This window comes from Myxine glutinosa, chromosome 1 (assembly GCF_964187855.1).
Source record: "Myxine glutinosa chromosome 1, kmMyxGlut1.1, whole genome shotgun sequence".
In the NCBI taxonomy this organism is placed as follows: Eukaryota; Metazoa; Chordata; class Myxini; order Myxiniformes; family Myxinidae; genus Myxine; species Myxine glutinosa.
The window spans coordinates 126227040-126249206 of NC_136261.1; the positions used below are offsets into that span (position 1 = coordinate 126227040).

Here is a 22167-nt window from a genome sequence, read left to right on the forward strand (position 1 = left end):
AAAGTGGTCTAAAGTGTTTTAAAAAATCAAGGCTCTTAAAATGGCCAAATTGGGTCTAAAGGTGTCTAAGGACAAAAGAGCAAAAGTGTCTAAATGGTCTTAAATTGGCCAAAGTGTCTTAAGAAGTCAATAGGTCTGAAAAGTGTCGAAAGGTGTCTATGTCTTAAAAGGGTCGAAATGGGTATGAAAGGGTGTAAAGGTCAAAGGGGTCTAAGCGGTGTAAAGGGTCTAAGGAGTGTTTGGGGTCTAAAGGGGTGTAAATGGTCGAAGGGGTGGGTCTTCGGGGTGTAAATGGCCTAAGGGGTTTAAAGGGTCTAAGGAGTGTTCGGGGTCTAAAGGGGTGTAAATGGTCGAATGGGGTGTAACGGGGTCTAAGGGTTGTAAAGGGTCGAATAGAGTCTAAGGGGTTTAATGGATCTAAGGGGTATAAAGGGTCTAAAGTGTCTTAAGAAGGACGGCACTTAAAGGGAAACCACCTTTAACATTACCGGCACTGCCCTCTCTTGGATTAAATCATACCTCTCTGACAGACGTCAGTTCATCTCCATCAATAACTGCAAATCCCCCACTGCTCCCCTCCCCCAAGGTGTCCCCCAAGGTTCAGTTCTTGGCCCCCTCCTCTTCATCCTTTACCTGTCCCCCCTCGGTCACTTAATCCGCCGTCATGGTCTCCAATTCCACTGCTTCGCCGATGACATCCAGCTTTTCATCTCCACCAAGTCCATCTCCACCGCCACCCACTCTATCCTGACAAACTGCATCACTGAAATAAAATCCTGGCTTCAAATCAACTTCCTCAAACTTAACTGTGATAAATCTGAAATAATCATCATTGGCCCAAAAACGCTTACCAAGTCCACCCATAACTTTGCCCTCAACATCGACGGTTTCCCAGTATCCACCTCCCCTCACATCCGGAATCTTGGCATCATCTTTGACCAAACCCTCTCCTTCGACAAATACACGAAACAGATCACAAAGACAGCCTTCTTTCACCTGAAAAACATCGCCCGTCTCCGTCCATCCCTCTCCTCCGTGGCTGCAGAAACCCTCATCCACGCCTTCATCACTTCCCGTCTGGACTACTGCAATAGCCTCCTTTATGGTTCACCCTCAACAATCACCAATAAACTCCAATACATTCAGAACTCCGCTGCCCGTCTACTCACCCATTCCCGGACCCGTGACCACATCACCCCCGTCCTTTACAAGCTTCACTGGCTCCCCATCTCCCAGAGAATCCAGTACAAAATCCTCCTCTTGACCTACAAAGCCCTCCATAACCTGGCCCCATCCTACCTGGCTGACCTCCTCTCCAGACACACTCCCACCCGCAACCTCCCCTCTGCTGGTACCAACCTCCTGACCCCCCCCCATCCGGACCAAATTTAGATCCTGGGGGGACAGGGCCTTCTCCATCGCTGCTCCCACCCTCTGGAACTCGCTACCTCACACCATCAGAGACTCCTCCTCACTCACCACATTCAAAACATCACTCAAGACCCACCTGTTCAACACTGCATTCAACATTTAACCCACAGCATCTAACCCCTGACTATCTCCTCTCCTTCTCCCTCCTTTGTGCTTTGAATATTTCCCTATTGATTCTTCTTTTTTTGCAATTGTTTTTATGTTTTGCTATGCATTATGTTTTGCACTCTGTCAAAGCGTCTTTGGGCTTCCTGAAAAGCGCTATATAAAATAAATGCATTATTATTATTATTATTAAAGAGGTCTAAGGGGTTTAAAGTGTCTAAGGGGTGTAAAGGGTCTAAGGAGGTCTAAGGGGTGCAAAGGGTTAAAAGGGGTCTAAATATGTTCTCAGGGGTGTAAAGGGTCAAAAGGGTCAAAGGGATCTTAGGGGGTGTAAAGGGTCAAAGGGGTGGAAAGGGTCTAGAGGGGTCGAAGGGGTGGAAATTGTCTTAAGGGGTTTAAGGGGTGGAAAGGGTCTAAAGTGTGTAAAGGAGTGAAGGTGTAGTAAATAAATTAACTCTGGAGTGCAACACGACAATAGCGGGCCAAATGACCTCATCACCATCACGGTATAAAACGCATTTTCAGGTACATCGTGGTTTAAAAATCTGACGGTAGAAAGTTTCGTTGTGATTAATCTTGGGAGCTCAAAGCAGTGTGATCCCAAAGAAAGCAAAACAACAACTCACCTTGTTGTGAGGATGACGTAATCATTGGAGGTTCACCGGTTGTCAAGTGGCGGTTTGGAGTTGGCGTCACGTGGTTCCTTTTTTGTACAAACTATTTTTTCACTCTTGGGGCTGATGTTATTAGATGAACAGTAAAATGACCTTTAAAATGATATATAGGTTGTGTTTGTACTATTTTCAGTTTTTGAATAAATAATTAGCACATTTGAGAGGTCACAGGACTCCATTGCTAAGCTTACCGATCATGGTAACGTCTTAATTAAGAGTTGTTTCTCACATATGATAACACGTTGATGATCGGAGCTCACCATCAAACTAATTATATCGATATCCGTGTTGAAATGCGATAAAAATTGGACTTTTTATAAAGATTTGTATATGTGGATTGGCCCTTGGAGATCATGGCGACAGGTGGTTCAGATGGTTTTAAGTCATTAATTGTGAGAAAATAACTGTTTTAAAACCCCCTATTTAGGTGCAGGGTGGTAAATGATGTTATCCCATAAAGTGTCATGCCAATTAACCTTGGGAGCTCAGAGGAGTAAGTTCATTTGGAATAAGGAAAGTGTAATTTTTTTTTAATCCAAGGATCTCATTGCTTTATTACTTATTTTCCTTCATCAAATTTTTTTCCCTGTTTGAACGATTACAATTTATTCTCGATCTCCATCCAGTGCTGGTCGGCTTCTCAGTGAGGTGTTCATGCAGCTGCCGTCTCGCCGAGAACTCCCGGAATACTATGAACTCATCCGCAAGCCTATGGACTTCCGCAAGATTAAGGTAGGTAGTTTAACCATGTTTTATTAAATGTTGCTTTTATTGGTATTTGTGTTCTGTTGATAAATAGCTGGCAACCGGACAATGAGCCCCAATTTCTGTTACGTGCTCCTCCCCAAACCCCGGTCACGGTGTACCTCCGAGCCCCGAGAGGAGTCACGGCAGAAAGATGTGTTATTCTGTATGTCAAAGATCAATGGTGAAACCACACCAATTGTTACCAACAAACAAGTATTGTATTAACATCACACAAGAATAACAGTACAACAACAATAGTAATCAATTGTACAACCAATATATATTTCCTATGATGGTACCATCAGGTTCGTACAATATAACTCACTGTGCCCCAAGTGAGTGAAACAAGAACATTCCCAATGTCTCTATTCCGGCATCAATCCAAAGTCGATCCGCTCCAGTGATCGCCAGAACAATGTCTAATCGAGACCAGAATCCCGTTCGGATGACAGTCACAGTCAGCTGCCAAAGCTGCGCAAAGTTGCCCTTAAGGCGACTGGGAAATCACACCCTCGGGTATGGACGTTCCACGGCTCCCAATCGGCGAACCGCAGATTTCCCACTCAAAAGCCACGTTACACACACACACACACCAGATTAACGTCTGGAAGCGGTGAAAATGGTTAAAGCGAGGTGAAAAACCTTGAGCGAAGCGCAAATCCTGCGCGAGGTAAAAATGGTCGACGGCCCGTTCTCGTGGCGTAACGGCACTCCGATGACTCTCTTTGGAATCAACCGCAAAACCTGTCACACAGGTTTATCTGTCACAGCGATAACAACTCTGTCGCAGGAATCCCTTTCCCAGGAAACCCAAAGTTCACACGTGACCCTCGTTCGCCAACGTTCGCTCAGGACCTTGAAGCAGCTCGGCTTCTTGTCCGACTCACTCGCTCCGCCTTCTCTTCCTCCTCTTCCTCCTCTTCCTCCTCTTCCTCCTCTTCCTCCTCTTCCTCCTCTTCCTCCTCTTCCTCCTCTTCCTCCTCTTCCTCTTCGTCGTCGTCAGGTTCCGGTTTCATTTAAAACATTAACTTTTTTACCTTTTGAAAATAGTAATCTCTATTTCCCTTAAACGACAACAATAATAGTACATGGAACCAAAAATGTTTACAGTGGATGAAAACCACAACAACAGAAGTGACGAATCCGTAACACCCATGCCCAATCAGATCCAAAAGCATTTCCCTGGTAGGTTGTCACTTGTTGGTGAGGTATGAATTGGTATGATTGATTTTGGTAAGTGACACTGATTTGTATGTGTCACTGATCAGTATGCACACTGATTTGGTAAGTATGACACTGATTCATGAGGTATGAATATTTGCTTTGTGGTGACATGTTGTGATTTGTATATGAGAATTATTATTATTACTGTGATTATTATTATTTTTGATAATGTTAATAAACACATTCAAAATTATTATTCTCTTTACTGATTGGTGGGTGGTTGCAGGACCGGATAAATGGATTCAAGTACCGCAACCTTGGTGATCTGGAGAGGGATGTCATGTTGCTTTGCCAGAATGCCCAAAACTTCAACCTTGAAGGATCTTTGGTGAGTTTATAAAATGTACTGGAGCTAAAGCATGGTGGAGGAATAGCCTGTGTAGACGCTTTCAAAGGACTTGCTTGCAGTTGTTGTGAGCAATACCGGAATTATGTTTCCTAACTCGTAGATTTACGAAGACTCCATCGTACTGCAGTCGGTGTTCACAAGTGTGCGAGAGCGTGAGGAACGCCGCGTGGAGAGTGCCGATGAGGAGAACGGAAACGAAAGTGACACTGATTGTACGTGCCATTCACACCCTGTTCACCTTTCCCTTACTCCCATTTTGCAACATACTTCATTGTCACCATCAGCAATTAATTTACCCATTTTCCTTATCCTTCCCTTAATGGTAGTGTTAATTGAGGATGAGATTGAATCAAATGGAAAAGGTTTTGAATTTTTTTTTCTGTACTTGAACCTAACAATTAATGGAAAGGATTTTGCTTTTTGGAGTATTGTTTCGACCCATTTGGACAAAGGAGTATTGTCGTAGCTGTTTCTGTCTGGTCTTCCATCCGTCCGCCAGTCCATCCACCAAGTTGTTTTTCATTTCTGGTTGATATATCTATAAGACCCGACTTTTGAAATGGGAGAGAATGCTAACGAGGCCTTTTGCGCATGCACTGTGGGTGTGTTTTTCAGTGACCTGGTTCTGCTCGTCCGGCACTTTTAACCTGCCATTGCAAATGTGTAATTCAAATAAACCTTTTAACAATTTTCACCATTTAGAAAAAATAGTGGTAATTTCAAAATGGTTAACCATAATTGTTCAGTTACCGAATGCAAAAGCCCATTCACGGAAATACAGGAAATACGAGAAGATAAATATCTGTGGATGAGAGGAGTCTAGTTTGTACCATTTCCTGTTGGTACAAGCGAGCAGCGGCAATGTATACAACACGCACGCACACACACACACACACACACACACACACACACACACACACACACACACACACACACGGATGCTTCTCCTTTTACCAATAGATGCAAAAATGTAGTATAATTTATTTTGTGGCCCCAGAACCAGACAAAAAATATGTATTTATGATGGCCCTTGCAGCCCATACAACTTCCCCTCCCAACACCCCCCCCCCCCCCTATCCCCCTTCCACACTCCTCAAAAACGTGATTAAAAATATATATCATTTTAAACTTCCCCTCTGCATTCACAAGCCCTAGATATGACCTTCCTATTGGTGTTAAGAAACAGTCAAACCAGATACGGTGTCTCCCTCTGGGAAGTCTGCCTGAATGTTGGTCATGACGGCATCGGCTTTCAAATTTCAGATGTCCATCTACTATAAATGGATGGTGTGTGTGTGTGTGTGTGTGTGTGTGTGTGTGTGTGTGTGTGTGTGTGTGTGTGTGTGTGTGTGTGTGTGTGTGTGTGTGTGTGTGTGTGTGTGTGTGTGTGTGTGTGTGTGTGTGTGTGTGTGTGTGTGTAGTTTAGTGTACTAATAATAGTGTAGAAACACTTTAAATGTTAACCCTGATCAGGCTGGGGGGAGTTGAGAGGGGGGTGGATTCCATATTTTCACAGAATTTTTCTTTCTTGTGCTGAGCATTCATTACTTTTTCTGTTCAATTCTTGTGCACGTTTTGATACTAATTTGTATAAAAATCGGATCTACAGTTGCTACGGAATCTGCCCCCCGCACCTCCCCCTTCGGCTTTGAGAAGGCCCAACATAACCTGGCCTACAACAACAACAACAACAACAACATGCATTTTAAGGCCATTTTCCCTGCTAGAGCGGGGGTTAGCCTTGCGGTCCCCATGACGATCTTCTCCATTTTGCCCTATTTTCTGCATCTCTCCTTGTTAACCACCTTGCCCGCATTTCTTCTTCCACCATCTTCAGCCAAGTCTTTCTCGGTCTTCCCCGTCCTCTACTTCCTTCTACATTCATTTCCATCACTCTTCTCAACCAGTCACTTTCATCCTTCTTCAACACATGACCAAACCATCTCAACCTATTCAACCTGTTCAACCTCAACCTGTTCCTATCAACATAACCTGGCCTGATATTTTTTTTTTTTTTGTATACAAAGTCTAAACTCATGGAAGAGCTAGAACATAGAATAACAAAACAAGACAAGACCATAACATAACAGAACAAGAAGAACATGGTAGAAAGAGGGAAAGGGGAAAAACATACCAAACTAGAACAATGCGACTGTGTCGCCAATATGCCTCCCCATAGTCCCACAATGGGTAGATGCCATCACTCTGCATATGTATGGGTAGGGGATCACGTTTGTGAAGTTTCGTGTTCATCAGATAAGGTTCGTTTTTCTATCCAAGATGGCTGACCAAACCACGTGACCTGTGACATCATTTTCAAACTATATATGCAACAGTGCTGTTGTATGATATTTGTAAAATTTCGCATCGATAGGTGAGCGGTTTCAGAGATATAATTATTTTATGTTTTCCTTCAATCCAATATGGCTGCCAAACCATGTGACCTATGATGTCATAAATTTAATATTTCAATACAAATGGGTCATAGATCATGTGCATGCAATTTCAGATTTTTAGGATAAGGAATAATTCGATTAAAACATTTTTGGCTGGTATACCACTTCACCTATGATGCCATCATTATCATTATTTTGTTCCCCATTGGGAGTACTCGTCAATGTGGCAAGTTTCAAATTTTTCCATTCAGCGGTTTCTGAGAAATAATTTTTTAATTATTTGCTTTTAATCCAAGATGACTGCCATACTACATGACCTATGGCATCACAATTATCATAAAAACATTCTGCATTGGTGTGACTCCGAACCTGAAAGTTTCGTCTCAATCGGACATATGGTTGATTGTCCGTCTCAATCGGACAATCGGACAAAATGAGGTTTAGCCCGTACGGATGGATGGACGTATGTACGGACAGAAGGATGGACGGACAACCCGAAAACATAATGCCTCCGGCGACTTTGTCGGCGGAGGCATAAAAAGGGTAGAGGTAGACAAGAGGACTCTTGCAGGCAGAATAGTCATGAGGATGAGATAAAGGGGAGAGAGTGGAGGGTACATGGGGTGAAAACATTATGATGTTAAAAAGAATCATACTATAGTATATATAATTTGAGAAGTGTCTGTTTGTGGGTTTGCCTGCTTCTTTGACTTCTACCCATCCCTGACCTGTTTGACAGAATGAGTTAAAAACTAGTGATTATACCCTGGGTGTGTATGTCAAGAAGGGGAAGGGACCCCAATTCTCAGCTGGTGGAAGCTGGTATTGCTGGTTACAAATCGTAAAAGTGGAGGCCAGGACCGGTTTTTGCTAGCACAGCATTAACAAGAGTTCATAGAACACCTTACCCTCTGCTGTCTTGAGATAAATATAATAATAATATAATGAGAGGAAAAATATAATTCAACAAAAACATGGGCGGGTCTATGAGTGGCAAATTTGATTGAAAATGCCATAATATTTTATCCATGTATTGCCAAACGGAAGGGTTTTGAAAGTGACGAAAAGGTGATTTATGTTCTCGAGTGTTTAGGTATGTAATTTAATTTAAATAAAATAAAGATTTTAAAGAATGTGTAAAAAAGAAAATTCCAGAATTTTACTGCCGTTGATGCAGCTTCTTTTACACCACCCTATCTATCTAACACGTTACATTAGTTATTCGTGCCTGCTGTTTGTGTCCTTTATAACATCCTTAAAAACAGGATATTTCCTGTTTGGAATGATTTTCAATGTTATTTGACTGCCAGACAGGCAGACATAGTAAAAAAAAAAAAGTCTTACTCATCTCTACGCATGTGCGATCAGGACAAATTCAGAGCCAAAGTACTGCTACACTACAGATTTGTTTTCCAACTCATGGTCTGATTTGTGTTCAACATATAACATTCAATTGGAATCAAGTTGTTCCCGATCATAAAATGACGTTTGTAAATGGACAGACAGACAAGTGAACCAATTGCTTAACCCTGCTTCTCGCTTCGCATGCACAGGGTAAAATTCTTGCTGTGCACATCATGAACAGACATTGAACATGAAAACAGAAGAAAGCGCAGTGACTGCTCAGAAAGCTGGTTTTTTTTTTTTTAAGTTGACCACACTGTGTGGATGATTCATGTTGCTAATGAGAGGTAAATAACAGATTGTCCTCTGCAGTGTAAAACTGCAGTCACTGAGTCTTGAGAAACGGCCAATGTAGGAAAGCACAGCGAGCCAAACTGTGCATTGTGTGCACATCGTAAAGCTTTTCCGCCTATTTCCATGTGGCTGCACCCTGTAATTTGACATGACTTGTGTTTACCCCGTTCCCCTCCACAGCTCCTCCCTCAAAGGTACGAATAAGACCCGGACGCAGGGAACGCGGCGGCCGAGAAAGGGGTCGGAGGAGTCGAGGAGGCCGGGGGAGCCGGGGTGCTCGGGCAAGGGTCGTGATCAGCGATGACAGTGACGATGGAGGGCCAGATGAGGTATGCCGATATAATTTGTTCTCTTGGGTTATCACGTAGACTACGGATTTTTATGTTAAGAAAATAGGCCTTTTATGTTTTGAAAAGCGGAATTTTTTTTTTTTAATGTGAAAAAATCCCGAAATATTTTTTCCCCCCGTTTTATTCATTTTTTATTATTACCAAGTTTTTCAGAAATCAGTCAAAAAAAGAACAAAAAATGGTAAGCTTTTTCCTGCACAACATTAAGCACTCTGGGCTAGTAAACAGGTAAAAAATGAGGTTCAGGTACCTTTATTGCAACCGCATTGTTTGATAAGTAGAGGACTAGAAGAAATTGACAAGGCCCTTTTAGGAACGGTTAAAGTAGGTGTTTGAAATCATTATCTTGGTAATGTTCTCCTTGGTGAGGCGGTGTCGGCGTTCGGTGAGGACGTTTCTGTAGACGGAGAAGGACCTTTCCACGTCGACGCTGACGATGGGGCAGTACCTCAAGAGGGGGATGTCAGCAAGCTTGACTCCAGCCGGCACACCGACCTCAGATCCGTGCTGATCTCCATCCAGGATCAAAGCCACTGTCCTCAGCACACCAATGTCGGGATTGCGCTGCAGCACCGCCTTGAACTTGATGAGCAGGATCTCCTTACGGCAGCCTCGGATCTTTTCGAGCTCCTCCTTGGCCTGATCAAGGAGCTGGAAGGCCTTGGCCAGCTCCATGCCGGCCTCCTCCAGCTGCTTAAGGATCTTCGGGATGAACGACACGTGGGCATTTAAGAAGACCAAACTGAGCTTGATGTCCGCCTTTCCGAACAGGTCCTTGGCACTCCGGATTGCCATCGCGTCGTCATCGTTCAGCTGGTCCACAATGTCCTTGACGGCCTCGAAGTGCTCGGCGTAAAACACCGCGGCGTCGATCCACGTCCCCCACCGAGTCAGAATGGGCTCCGGGGGGAGAGAAAGATTGGGCTGCTGCTCCTTCCAAAAGACAACACGCGACGGGGCTTTGACGAACACCTTCTTCGTCGTGGCAATCAGGTCGTTGACGTCCTTGAACATTTCTCGGACTGTCTCGCAGACACGGTGGAGCGCGTGGGCAACGCAAGTCACATGCAGCAAGTCCGGGAAGAGTTCCTTCAGGGCATGGCCGGCCTTGATCATATAGGCCGCGGCGTCGCTGACGAGGACCTTGAGGCACTCCGGCTTGAAATCAGGCCAAAGATAGCGCAGCGTGTCATTGACTGCACGCACGATCTCCCCGGAGTTGGTCTTCTCCAGAAACATGCACTGGACGAGGTGGGGACGAAAGTACCCCTCCTTGGACAAGCGTCCCGCGATGATGTTGGCCACATATCGACCTGCCGAATCGGTCGTCTCGTCGACGGACAGCCAGATGGGCTGCTGTCCGAGGTCGGCACGGATCCCCGCCAAGGCCTCGTCGTAGCACTTGTCGAGGTAGTGCTTTCGAATCCAGCTTTCATCGGGGATCTGGAGAGTGATGTGCTTCTCCAGGAACGACCGGAGGGCAGGGTTTTCCAATTTCGACCATGGGATGCCAGCGGCCAGCATGGCCTGGTACAGCTCCTGAGCCACGACGTCGCACTTGTGCCTCTTTCCGCCACCAAAGTCCTCCATAGTGGCTTGCGTGACCGTCCTCTTCTTCTTCAAGGCCAAGTTGCTCTTGTGGCGGTCTCCTCGGACATGTTGGGCCAGCTCAGACTTCTGCTTCGCCCGGAAAGTCTTTTCACAAGCTCGACAGAAAGCCGTGTCACTCGACACGCACTTGAAGGTGGCCCCATCGCCGCCAGCGTTGAATTCCTTCAGCCACTTGTCACGAAGAGCAGCACTCATCTTGATAGGAGACTTGTTCACACTTTGTGTACACTCTCTCACTGTAGTACACCGCCTCACTGCTGTACACGCTGGGGACGCAACGCACGCAAGTGGACGCAACGTTTTGTTTTTGAGATCAATCGCAGTTTAAAATTTCGATCGTAGTTAAAAATTTCGATCGCAGTTTAAAATTTCGAAAAATTCCCTAATTTTTTTTAGCGTTGCCAGACATTTTCGACCAAAAAGGGCATTTTATTTTTCCCGAAAAAGGGCGAAATTCTTTTTTTCTCCGAAAATAGCAAAATAATTTTTTTGCGCGCAAAAAAGCCGTTTTATGTGAAAAAAAAAATTTTTTTTTTCACATAAAAATCCGATGTGCAGTTATCAGGTACAAAAGTGTCACGCATTCATTGGCACCACGAGGCTGCGATTTGTATCTTGTACTTTCTTGCATGGAAATCTCGCCGGCATGCTCATTCATTCCACCATAATGACAGCCTGGTGTTGGCTTAGCGGTTAGGGTGCCGGCTTGGGATCCTAGGATCCTGGGTTCGAATCCCGGTCAATCGCTGAATTAATGCCAGGGGGGTTGACTCAGCCCGTCATCCTTCCGAGGTCGGCAAATTGAGTACCAGTTCACTGGTAATTTCCTGTGTGTCACAAGAGGCGACTAACAGGGTTGGCGGCAGGAAGGGCATCCGGCCATAAAACATTGCTTCAAAAAGGGGACCACGGTGCCCCAAAAAGGCCAACCTCTGCTCTGCAGGGAAAAATGGGCTCTAAAGGTTTTTTTTGTTTTTTTTTAATGCTCATTCATTTCGCCAGGAACATTGCTCTGGCTCCCACGGCTTCAGGTATACACAACCTGGCAAGTTCTGAGATAATACCCACATTCAAACAACACAAGAATCTTCCCCAAGTCCGTGGTAATGTGCATCGGTGATTATGGGAGCAGTAGAAGTGCAGTCCTTTCCTCCTTTACAGGGCCATCAGGTGGTATGATCGTAGCCTTGAGAGTTCCTCCAAGGTTGATATCTTTTCCGGTTTCAAAACCATTCTCTTTGCTTCCATTCTTTTGTTTTTCTCATTTGGCCTTGCTTTTCAGGCATTGGCAGCCTCCCATTATGCAAGGCTATCTCCACTGTGTGCATTGAATCGTGGTTTTTCTTCAGCACACCTGTGTTGATATTTTGGCATGTCGTCATTCTTTTCAATAATACAACCTTTGAAAAAGGGAAATATTTTTCAAACATTTCAAGCATTTTCTCCTTGTATTTATTCACCCCATTTCTTGACTTGACAGAGAGTCCCTGGTGTTGGGCTAGCGGCTAGGGTGCCGGCTTAGGATCCTAGGATCCTGGGTTCGAATCCCGGTCGATCGCTGAATTAACGCCAGGGGGGTTGACTCAGCCTGTCATCCTTCCGAGGTCGGCTAATTGAGTACCAGTTCACTGGTAATTCCCTGTTTGTCGTTAAAGGCGGCAAAAAGGGTTGGCGTCAGGAAGGGCATCCGGCCGTAAAACATTGCTTCAAAAAGGGGACCGAAAAACAACAACAACCACGGTTCCCGAAAAAGGCCAACCCCCGCTTTGCGGGGAAAAATGGCCTCTAAAGGTGTTTTTTTTTATTTATTCACCCCATTTGCATCACTTCACTTCTGATTTGTATGATTTCTGGTTTTGTGAGAATGTTGCTGATGAAGTGCCTCTCCTAAATTGAAACGTGAATTTGGAATTTGGCCACGTTTGGCCAAATTACAGCCACACAATTTGGTTACAATTTACAATTACAATACAATATAATTTACAATTACAATATAATTTGGTTACAATTTGGCCAGGTTCCAAAGGCTTCTTCTTTTCTGATGGTATCATGGGATCTATAATGTCATTGAGTGGAAACGAGCAGATTAGACAGCCAGCTTAACGTCTCCAAAGAAGGCTATACTCCTTTATGCACAGCCTTGTCTGCAAAACACGAGGGCCTGTACGCATGGATTTATTAGAGAGCCTCCGCCAATTAGAGGTTATCAGGATGAGATAGGTGCAGGGTAAGCCGCTGGCTTACCAGACCTCCAATGCCTCCAAAGGTATTGGAGGTCTCAGATAAGGCCATTGCAGAAAAGTAAGAATTTGATGTCAATTGCAATCATGGATTTCATGACTTTCCTAATACTGTAATAATTGGAAGTAAGCTAATAGGCCTGTAGTTATCTGTTTTTGCACAATGTTTATTCCTACGCTTTTTGAAAAAAAAAACAGGGGTATCTTGTAATGGGCGCCGTCCGTCCGTCCGTCCGTCCGTCACGCTATCTCCTCATAAACAGTTGAGCAGAAATTCACCAACCTTGCTCGTTATGACCATCAAATGGCACGAAGGTGCAAGAGCATCTATCATTTTTAGCCCTGCTAAAATCGAGGATGTTATGTGGGAGGAAAGATTCTGTTAAGCAGAAAATGTCAGGTTTTGCAGTGGTGTCCTGGATTGAGAGATCTGTTATGTTGGAGAGGAGGGAGGCCTTGGATGTTGGAGGTTCATACAGTTAAGAACAGAGGCTGAGGAACTGTTGGCAGTGTGTGGGAATGTGGAGCAGTGTGGAGAAGGATGCATGGGTGGAGTGGCGAGGGATGTGGGGTACGAGAGGGGGTGGGGAAGCGGAAAAGGGATGGGCATGGGTGTTGGGGGTATGGTGTGGAGGTTAGCAGAGAGGTGTTGGGGGCAAGGGGGTGGGGTGTGGTAGAAGTGTAGGGGTGTGGGGAAAGCAGATGGAGGGAGGTAAGGTGAAGGGGGTGGGTGTGGGAAAGCGGAAAGGATGTGAGGCAGGACATTAGAGTAGGGCTGTGGCAGAAGTGGAGGGGGGATGCGGTGTGGGGGTGAGGTGGAGAAGCGGTGTAGGGGAAGTGGGGGGGGGGGGTCGTGGAGGATGAGTCGAGAGGTGGTGTGGCCTGGGGGAAGAGGGCGATGGGATCCCGAGCAGGTGTATGGAGACACGGGTGTGAAGAAGATGATACGGGAGGGGGGGGGGGGGCGGGAATGAAGTGATTTTGCACTCATTACAAAATGGGATTCATTTGAGAATTTCAAGGGCTGGTAGATGAACAGCGACATCAGGATTGGGATGGTGGGAAGGTTGATTAAGATTATGAAGTGAGACATTGTTGTATGGTGCTGCAATGGCAGATTGGTTTTCTGAAAGATTCAGGAATTAAACAAAGTAATGAAAGGATGCAGTGTGGGAGGACATGTGAAAATGCGTGGAGGAAGATGCAACATTTTAAAATTGGCATTTAAAGTGAAAGGGGAGAAGGAGTAAAAGGGTACATGAGGAAGGAAATGGTTTTGTGACTGAATGACTAAAGAATGAGCTAAAAATGAATGATAATAATGAATGACTTTTATTATTATTTGTGGTCGTTTTGAGAAGAAATAAGGAAGGAAGTGTGTTTTGAGGTCAGGTGGAAAAGGACAAGCTTGATGATAGATAAGGTTGAGCAAGGAGTGAATGAGGAAGCAGGCCTGTTGAACTTGTGGCCAACAACGAACGAGATGGACCGTCAAAACTCGAGGCAAGGGACCTTTTTGTTTATTACTTGCAAAATCGAAGATTTTTCAAGTATATTGGTCGGTTGTGTTTGTGGTTCTGTCTGTCTGTCTGTCTGTCTGTCTGTTTGTTTGTCACCGGCCTACAGGTCACAATTTTCAACCGATCTTCACGAAACTTCACCAAATGGTAGAGTTGGTCAAAAGCAAGAAGCCTATCGTTTTTGGGGTCAATAGGTCAAAAGGTCAACATAGGCCAAAGGTCACCAAATTTGCTAAATTTCTAAAATCCTCAATTTTCATCCGATTGACTTGAAATTTGAAGAGGACTTGCATATCTCCTCAATGAATTTAACCACCAAGTATATTTGAGGTCAACATAGGCCAAAAGGTCAACATAGGCCAAATTTCTAAAATCCTCTTTTCATCTAATTGACTTGAAATTTGAAGAGAACTTGCATATCTCCTCACTGAATTTAACCACCAAGTATTTTTGAGGTCAACTTAGGCCAAAAGGTCAACATAGGCCAAATTTCTAAAATCCTCAATTTTCATCCAAATGACTTGAAATTTGAAGAGGACTTGCATATCTGGTTACTGAATTCAACCACCAAGTATCTTTGAGGTCAACATAGGCCAAATTTCTAAAATCCTCAATTTTCATCTGATTAACTTGAAATTTGAAGAGGACTTGCATATCTGGTCACTGAATTCAACCACCAAGTACATTTGAGGTCAACATAAGCCAAAAGGTCAACATAGGCCAAATTTCTAAAATCCTCAATTTTCATCCAATTGACTTGAAATTTGAAGAGGACTTGCATATCTGGTCACTGAATTCAACCACCAAGTATATTTGAGGTCAACATAGGCCAAAAGGTCAACATAGGCCAAATTACTAAAATCCTCAATTTTCATCCAATTGACTTGAAATTTGAAGAGGAGTTGCGTATCTGGTCACTGAATTCAACCACGTATTATATTTTAGGTCAACTTAGGCCAAAAGGTCAACATAGGCCAAATTTCTAAAATCCACAATTTTCATCTAATTGACTTGAGATTTGAAGAGAACTTGCATATCTCATCACTGAATTCAACCACCAAGTATTCTTGAGGTCAACATAGGCCAAATTTCTAAAATCCTCAATTTCCATCCGATTGACTTGAAATTTGAAGTGGACTTGCATATCTGGTCACTGAATTCAACCACCAGGTATTCTTGAGGTCAACATAGGCCAAAAGGTCAACATAGGCCAAATTTCTAAAATCCTCAACTTTCATCCGATTGACTTGAAATTTGAAGAGAACTTGCATATCTGGTCAATGAATTCAACCACCAAGTATTTTCGAGGTGAACATGGGCCAAAAGGTCAACATAGGCCAAAAGGTCAACATAGGCCAAATTTCTAAAATCCTCAATTTTCATCCGATTGACTTGAAATTTGAAGAGGACTTGCATATCTGGTCACTGAATCCAACCATGTATTATATTGTAGGTCAACATATGCCAAAAGGTCAACATAGGCCAAATTCTAAAATCCTCAATTTTCATCCAATTGACTTGAAATTTCAAGAGGACTTGCATATCTGGTCACTGAATTCAACCACCAAGTATTTTTTAGGTCAACATAGGCCAAAAGGTCAACATAGGCCAAATTTCTAAAATCCTCAATTTTCATCGGATTGACTTGAAAATTGAACAGCATTTGCACATTGAGTCACTAAATAGGGAATCTAACTATATTTGAGGTCAAAAGGGCAAAGGTCAACTCAAGGTCAACCTTCCAAAATTATCATTTTTCATCTGAAAAATCGTCACTTTTCTTCCTGTTGACCCGAGCTTTGATCAAGATTGTCAATTTTAATCTTGATGAAATAGACCATTAGCTGTATCAATGGAATTTTTTTTCATGGGGGTGGGGGGTGGATTTTGCAAGTATCGTGCTCCGTCTTCTTGTTTATTTATTTTTATAGAAGGTATTGGAGGAGTTTGAGCGAGAGTGAGAATTGGAATAGGCAATTGAGCATGCATGACAATGACGAGCAGGTGTGTGAGTCAGGATGGGGAGGGTGTGAGGATCGGGGAGGGGAGTTGGTGAGGATGGGGGAGGGGCGTTGGTGAGGACAGGGGAGTTGGTAGAGTAAGCCCAACTTGCTGATGCAAACACACAAGTTCAACATAACTAAAAGGGCACCCAAGTTATTCGGCAATGTCCGACCACATGTTCTCAACAACAATCGACACAAAAGTGAACAGAAATCGATGGCAACAGACAAATCTGAAAAGGTTTATTCAGCTTTGTAAACAGCTCACAAAAGAACAAATGAACTTTGTCAATAAGAGTAAAAACTATCGCATCATTTTGTTATTTAATTTGCTTGTTTTGCAAATTCTGTTCATTAATTGATGCACTTTCTTTCTTTCCCTCTTTTGTCTGCATGAGCTTCCTGTTGTGATGGCATACTAATCTATCGTGGCAAGCATCATAATAACGCACGACAAAGTCGTTTGATTGCTCGATTCGCTGCCGATTGGTCTATGCATATTGTTTCTGCCACAATGTTTTAAAAACTGTCTGTTGCATCATAATCCACAGCAACCACCAATTGGAGAAGGTCTCGGAGCAACCCAGGCCATCAGACTGGATATGTAATTTTCAAGGAAATACAAGGAAACTTGGACATATGAGAGGGCCATTTGGCCCATCTTTCCTGCGCTTATTAGCTCACCTGGAACGAAGTTCATGGGAGCTTATGCGATGGCGCGTCTCCGAAACCGGTGATGGGATTGCGACCAAATTTGGCACAAATGATATTTGTTGTGTTGTGACTAAAGTTTGTTCACGGCAAAAAAAAAAAAAAAATCAAGGTCTAAAGGAGTCCACCGGGGGTCAAAGTGGGTCCAGGTTTGACCTCCCAAAATAGATATTTGCTTTCTTCTCTGAAACTACACACACTATTTCGATGAAACTTCACCACAACCTTCACCACACGTGATGTACCAACGTTTGTTCACGACATTAAAAATAAATCTGCCCCTTTGGGGATCTACGGGGGGGTCGCTCCCAAAAATCGGTGTTTGCTTTCTCCTCAGAAACTACATATGCAATTCTGATGAAACTTGACCACAACCTTAATCACCTGTGTTGTACCAAAGTTTGTTCCTGGCATTGGAAAAATTGGGGTCTGAGGAAGGTACACGGGGTGGGATATCTCTTGATAGTGCTGAAACATGCCAGCCGCCATTTTGTTTGCTTTTACGCTATAGCTTTGGAGCTGTAAGCTTAGGGACTCATGGATTAAAAATAATCTCCGAAAAGGAGCTTAGATTCCATTGTTTTGTTCTGGATTCCATCCACTTCACTAGTACGTACCGACTAGTGGCTTCAAGCAGCATTCAGTTTCGGTGAGGTGGGTCTCGGTCCATGCATATGGGCCCAGGAGTCATGGCCATTTCAAAGTAGGTTCGGAATCTAATACAGAGGCAAGTGTGAGCTAACTTATCGGTCTGTTTATTTATTTCATGCCTTGTGTTTGGTGTCAGATTAGCACCATACATCACAGTATATCAAGAGAATCTTCTATTTATTTATTTTTTGATGTGACCGGTTTAGTATCCCTTGTCGAGCTCTCGTCCTATCGGTCTGATAATTTGTCGAAGACATTCATATTTGCCCAGTATGAAACTTTCCATGTTTCAATATGACTCGTGACGATATTTGTGGAATAGGAGCTGAGTAACAATGACAGGTAACAATGCTTCATGCAGGATGGTGCAACTCTACATTTCAAAAGTTTGTTTATTTTCCGTCATCCGTGGCTATAGGGTACGGCATGGCCTGTTTGTAGCTACGACTTCAGTCTTTTTCAATGGAGACATTTTAAGAGTGTAGTCTTTATGTAAAGGCCATAAGCTTAATGGGACTGAGGTTATGTGATGAGGGCTGGAGTCAGACATTACTTGGTGAATACATTATTGCTTTATACACACTAGCAAGCAGTGTTCTGCCGCACAGTCTTGGAAATGCACTTTATAATTTTTGTCATTTTTGAAAGAATTTTTTTTGATCACAATATATGACCCACCATGCGGTAACCCGGGTTGCCCCGTGATTTTTAATCATTTTACATAATTAATTAATCTATTTTAGGGGGAGTGTAATCCGGGTTCGTGTGATAGGAAAATCCTTTGTGGCACAGGAGTCATGTAATGACTTTTTTAATGTATTTCGTCACAAAGTGTCACAAAGGATTTTCCTATCACACGAACCTGGGTTACACTCCCCCTAAAATAGATTAATTAATTATGTAAAATGATTAAAAATCACGGGGCAACCCAGGTTACCGCGTGGTGGATCATATCGTGCTCCATATTATCTATCTATAATTCCACTAATCTCTGTGTGTGTGTTTGTATGTTTGTATGTTTGTTTGTGACCGCTGTTTCTCGACAACCACGGGTCCGATATACTTTAAACTTGCCAGGTATATTGCTGGGGACCCGAGGATGTGCCTTTTCAAGGTTTCATATTAATCGGACAAGTAGTTACCGAGCTATGGCGATTTAGCCGTTCGCCGTTCGCTTTGGCGTTGCGAATGGACCAAACCATTTCATGTAAATAGAGGGGGGGGGGGTTCGTTCTGTGGTCGTTGCGAATGGACCAAACCATTTCATGTAAATAGAGGGGGGGGATTGTCACCGTACTCGCAAGCCGTTCGCCGTTCGCTTTGGCGTTGCGAATGGACCAAACCATTTCATGGACCAAACCATTTCATGTAAATAGAGGGGGGGGGATTGTCACCGTACTCGCACCCACGTACCCACGTACGGGCATTGCACCCACGTACGGGCATGCCCTAGTAAAGATAAAGGAAGGTTATTTGTAGTACCAGCTACCACCAAAGATGGCGCAATTCCTGCCATGTGTCAATTTTGGAGTTTTGGTGTTATCCACGTTTGCTCCGTTATGATTACAACCTTTTGATTGCAGTTGCATTATTGTGCCATTATTTTGTGGGCTCTTGCATTTTAATAGCATTGTATTGGAATCTTCTTTTGTGTTTAGCAATTTGTCCACGATATGGCACTCTCTTGATCATCTTCATTTTATCATATAGATGTGAAAACAGCATTCTTTTTCACCATCCTCCTCAAATGTGCTTCTCCCCTCCTCTACTTCCTATCTCCTTTTGCTTTTCTCTCCCCTCTTTCCACACATCCTTTCCTTGCTTCGCTTTCTGCTCCCGCCCCTTTGTTATCCTTTTGGAATTTTTATGCCTCCGCCTCCAAAGGTGACCGGAGACATTATGTTTTCAGCTTGTTTTTCTCATTTAACACCCCACTCATTCTTCCTCTTCCCCCATCCACTTTCGTTGTTTTGTAATTTATAGACCAGCAGTATCATTACAGGGATCCCCCGTCAGTTGATGGGATTGATGGCCTTGTTTAAAAGTAGAGGTCAGTGTGACAGCCTAATAAAGGAAGTGAAGTGAGATTATGAGCTACTGTATTGAAGTTCAGCAAACTTGGACATGGAGATATACAAACTCTTGTGATGAATGATGCCATTGTTCATTGATCCCCCATTATTGTCTGGGGTTTATTTTTATTTTATTTTATTTTTTTAATAATTATTTTGTTTACTTTGCTGTTTTCCTTTCTCTTGTAGGTCCAGTCAGAAGCAAGCAGTACAGAGGACTGATTTTCTCAGATGAGGCACTGACTGCAGGCCTCACTGTCCATAATCTGGCATTCACCACTGTAATATCTTCTACTCCCCAAAGTCCAATCCTTATCCTTGCCTTGTGGTGGCTCCCAGCAAGCCCTGCTTTTCCTTGCCGGCCACCCCTGTGGCTACTTTGACACCAAAGCATTGCCGGATGCGCCTGAAAGGAGTGGCTGGGTTCTCGTCCTGCAACCCAGGCCCCTCTACCTCCCAAACCTTCTCCCAAAAGTGTGAATGCCTTCTCAAGTGGGCAGTCTGAAACATCTAGATAACGAAACATTTTGAGAAAAACCTAAGGAATTTCTCAGTCGTTTTGAGCTCGTGCCATAAGCAGGTTGGCTCATCCTTCCACATATCTCGCCCACCTGTTTTTCTTTCTGGCTTGAACTCTCACCTTCTCACCTCCTGTGCCAGCCCTCGGCTGTCCATCCGTCATGCAAACACACCCCTCCTTAACCACACAATTACCTGCGGAGGCACACAGTAATTTCCTTACCCGAACTGGCCCTCACAACCGAGCACACCTTGATATCCCTTTTTGATCGTGATATATATTATGTCTCCCACGCTGTCTCGTCCGTTTATCACATCCCAACGCCGATCCAACACCCACAAATCAACATTCCGCAAGCCAGGGAAATTACATTGTATGACATGGCAATGAAAGAGATGGTGAGCAGACACTTCCCATGGTAACAGATCCATTTCAGTCCATTTGTAAACAAGCATGAGCTCGTACACCACCCCATAACCACTACACATTTCACTAATGGCATTGTAAAAATGAAATTTGCCTGGATTATTCTGTCTCTACTTGACACAGCATTCAAAGGGGAGGGGGGGATTGGGTGCCCACAGTGTATTTTGATAGCTATTGTCTTATGCGGATTGTATGGCATTTTGTAGAAGCGAAGACTTTTGGAATTTTTTGTAGTGTTTTGTTTTCTCTCTCTCTCTCTCTCTCTCTCTCTCTTCTCTCTCTCTCTCTCTCTCTCTCTCTCTCTCTCTCTCTCTCTCTCTCTCTCTCTGTCTCTCTGTCTCTCTGTCTCTGTCTCTCTGTCTCTCTCTCTCCTCTCTCCTCCCTCCTCTCTCCTTCTCTCTTCTCTCCTTCTCTCTCTCCTCTCCTTCTCTCTCTCTCTCTCTCTCTCTCTCTCTCTGTCTCTCTCTCCTCTCTCCTCTCTCCTCTCTCCTCCCTCCTCTCTCCTTCTCTCTTCTCTCCTTCTCTCTTCTCTCCTTCTCTCTCTCCTCCTCCTCTCTCTCTCTCTCTCTCTCTCTCGCTCTCTCTCTCTCTCTCTCTATCTCTCTCTCTCTCTCTCTCTCTCTCTCTCGCCTCTCGCCTCTCGCCTCTCGCCTCTCTCTCTCTCGCCTCTCTCTCTCTCTCTCTCTCTCTCTCTCTCTCTCTCTCTCTCTCCCTATCTCTCTCCTCTCTCCTCTCTCTCCTCTCGCCTCTCGCCTCTCTCCTCTCTCCTCTCCTCTCCTCTCCTCTCCTCTCCTCTCTCTCCCTATCTCTCTCCCTATCTCTCTCTGTTCCCTACTTTTCTTTTGGAGCAATATGGTTCACCTCTGCATTACCTCAGTCAAGATCTGACTGTTACAAGCTGTGGCTGCTACGATCCTATGTTCCTTGTGTCACTCGCGCAGACGTTTCTATTGCCGTGAATGAAATAAAGTGAAATTTTCATTACCTGCTGCAGAAACTTCTTAAAATCGACTTTTCCTTCTTCACCTTCTTCACCTATCGATCAATGTCACCATTTTCTCCATGATTACTCGTGTTCAATTTATTGTTAGACTTGTCATGCTTTATCAAATTGGGGTCCTGATAGGATGTGTAGAAGTAGCTCGTTTAAACGTTGAGCTACCTCTGCACCATCCTATCAGGACCCTCAGGGTAATCCTCTCCTGCCCCCCCCCCACACCCCATTCCTCCCCGCACCCATTGTTTGTCCAGGTCTCCCCTTTGTCTTGGCCTTCAACTCTGCTGTTGGTGTTTACCCCCTCTCTTTCTACTGTTCATTTTGCATGCTCTCTACTCTTCCTTGTGCATCCTGTTAAGTCCTGATCCGTTCAGTGTACTAGCTCTTCCACGAGCCTCGACTATGTATGTGGGGAAAATGTGGGAAAAGGCTGTCTAATCTG

At 44.0% G+C, this 22167-nt stretch overlaps 1 protein-coding gene across 3 annotated transcripts in view; it reads left to right on the plus strand.

The window, feature by feature from the left end:
* Window positions 1-21712, plus strand: part of LOC137428089 (SWI/SNF-related matrix-associated actin-dependent regulator of chromatin subfamily A member 4) — a 155443-nt gene extending 133731 nt beyond the window's left edge. For 2 of the 3 annotated variants that reach the window (XM_078776859.1, XM_078776863.1), the window contains exons 31-35: window positions 2837-2942; window positions 4408-4509; window positions 4631-4742; window positions 8805-8988; window positions 11151-11288. In XM_078776859.1, coding sequence (XP_078632985.1) covers window positions 2837-2942; window positions 4408-4509; window positions 4631-4742; window positions 8805-8988; window positions 11151-11253 — 607 coding nt within the window. In that variant the 3' untranslated portion in view covers window positions 11254-11288. Of the gene's footprint in view, window positions 1-2836; window positions 2943-4407; window positions 4510-4630; window positions 4743-8804; window positions 8989-11150; window positions 11289-19971 lie in introns of those variants that run through there. The other variant, XM_068118032.2, reaches the window with a different exon arrangement.
* Window positions 21713-22167: the final 455 nt, after the last annotated feature.